The sequence below is a fragment of the Sycon ciliatum genome, unplaced genomic scaffold (genome assembly GCF_964019385.1).
Source record: "Sycon ciliatum unplaced genomic scaffold, ocSycCili1.1 SCAFFOLD_2520, whole genome shotgun sequence".
Taxonomy (NCBI): domain Eukaryota; kingdom Metazoa; phylum Porifera; class Calcarea; order Leucosolenida; family Sycettidae; genus Sycon; species Sycon ciliatum.
The window spans coordinates 1889-11000 of record NW_027044851.1 but is presented as its reverse complement, the minus strand read 5'-3'; the positions used below and the strand labels follow the sequence as shown (position 1 = coordinate 11000).

The following is a 9112-nucleotide window of genomic DNA, read 5'->3' as shown; positions in this document are numbered from 1 at the left end:
ACGCTCACCTATGCGCTTCACTCTGTGCATTGGTCCGAGCGGCTGCGGAAAAACCCGCTATTGTATGGCCAGAACAGGCAGACAACCCCACCTGGTCTTCCACTACTCTGGCAGCGATCGAGGCTGGCTTGATGGATACCTGGGTCAGCCGTGCGCCCTGTTTGATGACTTTGACGGATCTGAGCTCAACGCGAGAAAGCTCCTCCGGATGTTGGATCGTAACGAGCTGCGGGTGCCGGTTAAAGGTGGACTTGTCAACTGGAACTACCGTGATCTGTTCGTCACTTCGACGCTTGATCCCGATGATTGGTATCGCCATGATGTACGAGGTGATCGGACAATAGGTGAACAGATGATGCGTAGGGTTACTCATTTGCGTGATTTTACTGTCACCCCTTGGGGACTTATGGATGATCATATTGTTCCCGATGCTCACATTGCTGCTCTTTACTTCTTTACTCCCAGTTGCACCCTTTACGTTTTGTTTGTTTGTTTGTTTGGCTTTATTTAGAGACGTATGCCTGATGTTTTTGTTCCGCCCGATACCTGCACTCTTAAAGATCGTGCTCCCCTTCTGGTTTCTGCATGCACTGAATATGTGTTTGATGACACTGTATGGCGTCTTGCTGCTCCTAATGTTTGTCCTTTTTATTAAGCTTACATGCGCATGGTTTTCCCTGGTACTTGTGTTGAGGATGGTATCGTTGATCCTCCTGCTCCTATAGATGCTGCTGATTATCTTCCCTCTGCTTTGGACTTTTCTGATGATGATTGCCCCTCGCCCATGGTTAGACCGCATTTTAGCTTGCCAGAAAATGCTTTTATTGACACTCGCTCATATGTACAAGATTATGTGTCAAGCGGCGCTGGTGCCGAGTGTTATTCCTCTGGTTGATTAGAAGTCCATAAGAGCGTCGGAACTGGCGCGGTGTGCTGGAGTTTGGCATGGGGTTGGAACTGGTCCTCCCTCATTATAACGAGTCCAGTTAGTACATAAACCCCGTTAGTAAATAGAAATCTGAAATCCCCTGGCGAAACGTGGTCTATACAACTGTTTACAGGTCCGGTTACAACATAATCCGTTAGTACATAAAATTCGTTATAACAACCCTTTGCCCAGGTCCCTGGAGTGCCAAACCCTCAGTATAAGTAAACTATAAGATCATACTGACCATGCAGGACCAAGGCCAAAACACGTAGGATAAAGCAGAAAGACGAAACGTAATATATCTATGTATTCGTGAATATGGACGATCCTTTGCATCCAAGGAAGAGTTATGTTGGAGATTTTTCTATTATCTTATAACGAGTCGAAGCTTCTATAATTTATGTTGTATCGAGGGTAGCCTCGGTAAGTACGAAGTAGTGCCTATTTCACCTTTACCTGCAAGTCCTGCTACACGATGAGTCTCGTTATAAGATAACTTTTTTCGATGGCCCAGAGATTATCTACTAACGTCGGAGGACCTGTACCACTCAGGACTGAAGCACCGGGATTTCAGGTGGTCCGGCTTAATAGGATACTTGACCAGAAATGACAATATATCTACCAGGGACTAACTGGTTTCAACCAAGAGTACACCCCCCCCCCCCCCCCCTCTTGATCTAGCGTAGTCGGATCTTCTGATGTCATGCGTACACTCCACATCAGCGCAAGGCCGGTCTCGTGGCAAGGCACCTGTATTTTTGACACGAGAGTCCCCGCTACTCCCCGGATTCCCCTCAGATGTGTGCGGTATTATGACGCAAAGATCCGACTACGCTCAACCAAGACCCTATGCAGAGCTGGATCAGGCGTTGCACACTCTGGGGGCTTGTGTACTCTTGTTTCAACCATAGATCAGCCGGTATCAGCTTCCATGAATTGGGTAGGTAGGGAAATCTTTTCGAAATACAGTGGTTCTGCCATCAGGAGCGGATCCAGTGGGTTCCACTGGAACTCGCGAAACCCTCAGATTCTTCCAGAAACACTACACGATGATGTAAGCATGATCAATTTTTTTAATGAAACATTTGTCGCATGCATTTTGCACGCCGCGAAAGTTTATCGCTTTACAGTATCCCACTATGTAGCAGTAAGGTACTATCCCACTATGTAGCAGTGAGGTACTATCCCACTATGTAGCAGTGAAGCTTCTGGAGCAGTCTAATAGTGATGTTGTGAATAGGAGAAAGGCTGTGCAGGCTGCTTACTCGCCATAGTACTCCTGTGCCGCTGATGCAGACTGACGAGAGTGCTGGATTTCTTCATAGCCAACGTGTTAACAGCCGATGCCGTAGGCGTACAGGGTGAACTGAACGTGGAACCTAAACCGAATGCACACACGTGGACATGCACACGTGCACACACGCGGGCAGATACACACACACACACACACACACACACACACACACACACACACGCACACACAGACGTGTTTACTACAGTCACTAAAAGGAACAATAATGTGGAAAGATGGCGAGGGGGGAGGGGAGGGGGGGGGGGGGGGGTAGGTGCCAGAGTGTACAATGTAGGTGTTCCATATCTGGTCTAACAAAAGGCTTCTGGCCAACGAAAATAACCTGTGCCCTGTGTCCACTAATAAGATTTTTGCACAACCCACCTGGAACCGGACTGGACTCCGAGCTCAGCACCTCCGCTAAGCTGTACACATCATCGAACTCCGGGCCGGGTGCAATGCGACACTCCTCAAGCAGGCCGAACAGCCGCATCTGCAGCTGCGGCAGCTTGAAGTCTTCCGGATACTGGTCCAGCCAGACGCGAAGTACGGACAGCACAGACCTGACCACACAGAACACCATACGGAACAGTATAGCACTGTGAATTTTGAATTTTTTTTTAGGGAAGGGACTCGAAATGCTACCTAAAGTATTGGACGACCATGCTATCCTGAGGGATCTTCCTACACCCCTGGATCCACATGACGAGGGTCATCATCACAAACCCATCACAAACCCATCACAAACCCACCACAAACCCATCACAAACCCATCACAAACCCATCACAAACCCATCACAAACCCACCACAAACCCATCACAAACCCATCACAAACACATCAGAAACCCATCAGAAACCCATCACAAACAAGGGCCAGTGTGTCTGTGTACCGTATTCCCCTGATTATAAGTCGCACTCGATTATAAGCCGCACCCCCATTTTTAGGTTAGGGCAATATTGATTTGATAGATTGACTTCAATAGTAACTCACACTCGATTGTAAGTCGCACCCCTATTTTTACCCTTGAATTTTAATGTAAAAAGGTGCGACTTATATTCGGGGAAATGCGGTACGTGAAAACAAAACCAGACGTACGCGCAGTGCGCCTGTTTTCAAGATCTGGCAAGCTTGCATCCAAACTGGCGTTGGCTTTGTGCCAGATGCCTACATAAGACATCAAGCACTGCTCTTGTGGGAGCAAGTCCGAGGCTATAGGAGAGGGCGTTCTACGAGTGCAGCAGCACGGCCATACTCACTTGAAGATGTCCTTTGGGTCCGGGCCATGTTGCGAGAGCGGCCTCAGAATGTCCGAGGCAGTGTCCTCTTTCCCGGGCTTGTCCTCGCTCGGTTCGGCAGTACTTGCGTCACTCCTCAGCGCTGGGTCATCGTCGAGCGGGTCCAGTCTCAGGTCGTCAAGATGATTGCTAGTGACGGAGCGAGGAGTCGCACTGGATGCCATTGCCTCGCCATCCTCACCACCGGCTGTAGCAGGCATCGCCGACGCCGGTGGCAGATCGTCGATCATGGTCACCTCCAGGCCTTCGTCGTCGAATTCCTCTTCCTCTTCACCGCCACTGCATTCATCATTGTCCTCTGGACTTGCGGCATACGGTGATGGGGGTGTAGTCTCGCTTGTGCTTTCTTCCATTGTCGGTCGCAGTATGGGCTTGGAGTGGCCCTGCCATGCCGACTGCTGTGCTCTCGATCTTGCCTTCGAGCTTGAGGATGGAGAAAAGGAGAGCGAGCGCGGAGGCATGCCATCTTGCGTGCCTTTCGACGCCGACGCCAACTCCTGCGACGAGCCCGGTCTAGGTGTGTGGAAGCCACTGCCGAGGAAATCTCTTGCCTCGTCCGGCGATACACGTTCGTTGACTGTTGCTTCGCCGCGCGTGAACGGCAGCTTCCGGCGGACAGCCGAAGGGTTTCTCTCCGGCGTATCCTGTTCTCCGGGTGCACTCTCCTCCTGCGATTCGGTTCCGTTGCCGCTGTCACGCTGCGTACCGTCGGAACCGGTGCGAACGTGCTGTTTGCTATCTGTAACGATGGTGCGGTACGGGGGCTGCGGAGACTGGGATGGACTGTCGACGGAGCTGCAGATATCCGGTGATAGCTCTCCGCCTCGACGGTGTGCATGCACCGTGGCCGCACGAGCGCGTATCAGGCCGGGTCGGGCACGGTGGCTGTCATCACGGTCGGCCGTCATCAGCGAGAACATACGAATCCGCTGCGAGACTAGCGCGCGGCTACCCCTTAGGCTCGGCGACATTCCACCCGCCGAGAACGTGCTCATGCTCAGGCTGCGGCCGATGACGGACCGCGCCAGCTCCTCCGTTCCCAGCATGTCTTCGTCGTCGTACGCCATGGGCGGTGATGAGGACAATGGCGGTGAGGCGGCGCCCTGTCGTGCATCCGACGACTCAATTCTAGTCAGACCCTCGCCTGTCACCATCAGCTCCTCATCTCCGGACGAGATGCTGATGCCGGACTGAGAGCGCTCCGTGGACGCCGATCCCACCGACGACTCAGAGTTGGATCGGCTGATCGTCGTCAGCGAGTGAAACTGGCAGTGCGTGGACACCCTGTGAACCGCAGCAGCAAACAGACAATTACATGTAGCATGCACACACGCATGCACGCACACGCACACACACACACACACACACACACACACACACACACACACACACACACACACACACACACACACACACACAGAAAACAACACGCTTGACCGATCCACTTTGCCACGTCGACAATATCATAATCTTCCAGCTGCCTTGCTATGTTACCAAAGCCATAGTAAAATGGAAAGCACATTAATGGTTGCCAATACTAGGTGCAGACGGAATGCTGACCATGTACATGGACCATGGAGAAGGAGTATCATGACACAAATACCAGTATGCCTCTTTAGCCAAGTTTAGGAGGGGGCTTGGCTGGGACTGGGATTACTGTGGAACAAGAAGGAGTGTATTTTGGTAGCAAGCGTATGGGGATTTCTTATTTCCCTGGCTGGTGACAAGGGCACCACCTGCCAGCAAAAATGGTTGGACCCTCATCACAGATGTATTGTGATATCTTATTCTTAGGGTGCTGTGTGCTGTGTAACAGTGGCCCCCAGCCCATGGCATGTAACGCACTGCACGCTGTCCAAGAGGTACAATCAAGTACAGTAGTAACTCTTGTGAGGTCTGTATTCGCCACTAAGGTGAACAGGCATAGTGGTGGCCTGCGGATGTGAAGGCTAGTTTTTGTGTTTCTGAACATTCAAGCGGATCCCGAGAATATTATTTACATTAGTAACTAAACTCTCTAGATCTTGGAAACTCCAGTTTGGTCCTCTTCCAAGTGCACTCACTGAACCCAACGCATGGAGTTGTAGTTAGACCTAGGCTGGAGTAGTACTAGGCTACAGTACTCTGAACTAGACTGAAGTAGTAGGAAGCAGATACTGATTGAGTGAACTAATTACTTCATGAAGCACTGAGACAGCGGGCAGGGGCATGATGCTGCACACCACCTAGCTGAATGAATCAACATTCTTTCTTGGTCTGAGTTTGGACTTTGGACACACCATCGTGTAGCAGGAGTCATGATTCTACTGAGTGCCAAATCTGTACCAGTCACACATCTGTGTCATGATATGTACCTGCTCTGTGCATGGTCTGGGGGACAAGGAGAATTATTATGTAAGTTTCCAAAGAAGAAGTAATTCTATTCACTGGTATGTCATCGGAACCCACAAATAGTTAGCACAAAATCATGTTGTCCTTGCTCTCCTGCTTCCCACCTGGAACACATTACATTGTATTCAGTGTGCTTTGTGATACTTCTACTTCTCGGGACAAACGACCTGAACAAGTTTACAACACAAATCACTACCCAGTAATCCTAGCGCTTCACCGCAACACGATCAAGAACGCGAAGCAGCGCACCAGCTTTTGCGATACTACAAGTGCGATGTATGTTCACTCGACCAGAAGCAAATTTCCGACCCAACATCACACTATCAAACGCACGGACGTGGATCCTATCTTCAGATTGTAAACTGCACAAATAATTCATTACTGTCGTAACGAAACACAACTACAAATCCACGCCGGACGCCTACCGCTCGCGAATCATGGCCAGCAGATCTTCGGTCGACATGAACGTGCGGTAAGTACCCAAGAAGGTGATCAGGAACGTCGCGTCGATCTGCCCATGCTCTGGCAGGAGTTCCTTGATGAGCCGCTCCTGTGTGGCCGCTCGCAGCGTTCTCACTTTCTCCGTTTGCCATTGCAGAAATGAGTCGGTTAGGCCCGAGTTGTACGTGACTCGCCGCAATTTGACGCCGAACACTGCGTCTTCCTCCTCCTCCAGGAATATCTACGCATGAAACAGCGGGCAAATAAACACACCGCACACACGCGGCGTGCAGCGCACAAACACACACGCACACACACAAGCACAGTTGAAAGGGCACACTCAGTTGGGTCTACAGCAGTCCCACACCGCACACTCAGGTACGGAACATTGAGAACAACCGCTCTTTCTGGACAAACGCCGCTCTAGGCGCGTAACAGCAACAATGAAAGCGTGTTCTAATTATTTCTGACAGCACACACATCCATGCAGGCCGCCGCGATTCCACAAAGCAAATCTCCCTGGGTCCCAGTCTCTACTAACTGGTATCGCCTTTCCTCTCACCTCAGCGGCGGAAGGCGATTGTGGCATCGGCAACATTTTCCTCTCGCTCCAGTTCGCCACAGCGCGATGCCGGCAGTTCTGTCTCAAGCAAAGAATTTGCAGATCGCTTTGCCATTATCTAGCCCATTGCGGCACCGACGTCGCACGCCTCATCCACTTGCATGCAACCCCTCCACGCGAACCTACTCCGTGATCGCCGAGATGCTGATCCCGATCCAGAGCCAGCTTCACTCACTTTTTACTGAATATTATTTTCTTTCTCTCCCACTGCACTGACTTGACCACCTCGGCCTCTACTCTCCGGCTACCTCAGTACCTGCATCAAAATCTACTCTGTGAAAAAATCACTGGCCTGACGCTACGCAGACACATCTGGATCCACACATGTACGTGGTGTGGTCGTGGACTCGTGGCGTTGCAGTTAGCTCAGCACTCTCACTTGTACTTGCACTCTCATCATCACCCCGTCACTCGACTAGTCGAGTAAGTCCCAAGCGCAAGGCCAAGGCCAAGGCGTAGACCTGGTAGACCATGGTAGACTGTCAACACTGTATCATGGAGTAGGAAGCAGAGTCACTGCCGCTCAGCATGCCATCGTACGCTGACATGACGTGAGCGACTGTACATTGTTCTACCGGTACCGAGACGACAGGCTGCACTCAAACGACGTCGTTCCGTCCACCAGGTCTACTCAGTACTCTAGTCTCTGCTGGATCCAGTCTCCTTTCGTTTCCCCTCTCGACCTGGATGATGAAAATCTACCAAGACAAGTGCCTGTAATGGGTAAGTACTGCAGTACCGTGCTAATTATGTCACAATCGGGTAGTGCCCAACATCCTACACTGTACACAACTCTGCTCGTATGGGCCAGATCTTGCTCTAGATTTTAATTTTTAGTTCTAGAGTTTGAAGTAGACCATGGTAGACATGCCAAGATAAATCGCACGAACGGGTGAGGACTGGCAACATTTCAATGATGTCAAGCCTTCTTCATGGAATCATGGACATGAAATGCACACAAGATTTGAAGCTAGTACAACATGTAGTACTAGTAGTAGTAGATCTACGAGAGCTAGATCTAGAGCTCGTACAAAAATGAAGTCATTGATGATTGAAGAATGCTGCTGCATTAGTTCTGGCACCGCACTGCACTGGCGCATAGCAGCTCAGCTCCGTAAGTCGAGGCTGCATGATTCATGTGCATGTAAAACTGACAGTCTGTGACTGACAGTGACAGTCTGCGAGTGTGTAGTCGAAAACAGACTTGTGACAGCCGTGGTTGGCCCAGCCAGGTAGTTCAGCAGCTCGGGTGACCACCGGATCCGCCGCGCGCGCTGGAGTGCATGTCACTTCCTCTTCAACAGTAAGCTGTTACATGTTCAAGTCACTCGCTGGGGATCTGCGTGATTTGCGAGTGGCACAGGGGCCAGAAACGGAGATCTCTTTTGGGTGCCTTTCTTGCTCGAATGCGACAAAGGCAGATCACGCGTTCATATCACTCAACTTTTTTTTGCATTTCTGGAGTCGAGTCTGTGCTGGTGACTGTGTAGGAAATTATTAAATTTTTAGTTGTTTTCTGGCATACATAGAGGCCAGACTAGGCATAGCCCGATTTTGCTAGCAATTCTGCTAGCAAAATATCGAAGAATTTTGGAAGGGAATTTGCTGGCAAAATGGAGCAAAATATCGGTGTGTTCGCTGTAAGTTGGGAGATTTTACACTTATACGGTGCACATGACTCGTTTTCACACAGTTTTACCAACACGTGACTCACTTTTTCTCGTTTTTGCCAACATGTGACCCACTTTCGGTCAGTTTTCCCACACGTGACACAAATTTTTGGAGCAAAAAAGGGAGCAGAATATCGAGTGGCCTGGCAAAGTGAAAGCAAAATATCGACGATGAGCTAGCAAAATTATGCGGCAAAATATCAAAGCTTCACTGGCAAAATCGTGCTTTGCCTACCCCAGACAGTAGATCCTATATGGTGTTATATATGTAGAACCCAATACTAGTACAATACTAGTACAGTCGGATGTCACTTATCCGACCACTTCGGGAATCAGGCATGTTGGATAACTGAATATATTGGATAGCTGATATCATTTTGTATGTGCATATATGGCTGGATTTCACTGATTAATGTACACAATACCCAAATATATTCATGCATATTCCATGCACGCATACATGTTAGCATAC

The 9112-nt window shown here is 49.9% G+C and overlaps 1 protein-coding gene across 1 annotated transcript; it reads right to left on the bottom strand.

Moving 5' to 3' along the window:
* Nucleotides 1–1652: 1652 nt before the first annotated feature.
* Nucleotides 1653–7193, bottom strand: LOC135830664 (uncharacterized). The gene is made up of 5 exons (XM_065342891.1): nucleotides 6911–7193; nucleotides 6333–6589; nucleotides 3478–4800; nucleotides 2604–2782; nucleotides 1653–2307 (listed from the first exon to the last, which is right to left on the bottom strand). The coding sequence occupies exons 1-5, from the start codon at nucleotides 6944–6946 to the stop codon at nucleotides 2147–2149; spliced, it is 1956 nt and encodes a 651-aa protein (XP_065198963.1). The 5' UTR covers nucleotides 6947–7193; the 3' UTR covers nucleotides 1653–2146.
* Nucleotides 7194–9112: the final 1919 nt, after the last annotated feature.

Bases quoted from the DNA above. Each gene is read 5' to 3' on its own strand.
- LOC135830664 (XM_065342891.1), bottom strand. From the start codon at position 6,946: ATGTTGCCGATGCCACAATCGCCTTCCGCCGCTGAG. The intron at 4,801-6,332 runs GTAGGCGTCCGG...TGCGGTTCACAG, and splicing joins CTGGCCATGATTCGCGAGCG to GGTGTCCACGCACTGCCAGT. The intron at 2,783-3,477 runs GTGAGTATGGCC...CTGTGTGGTCAG, and splicing joins GACCCAAAGGACATCTTCAA to GTCTGTGCTGTCCGTACTTC.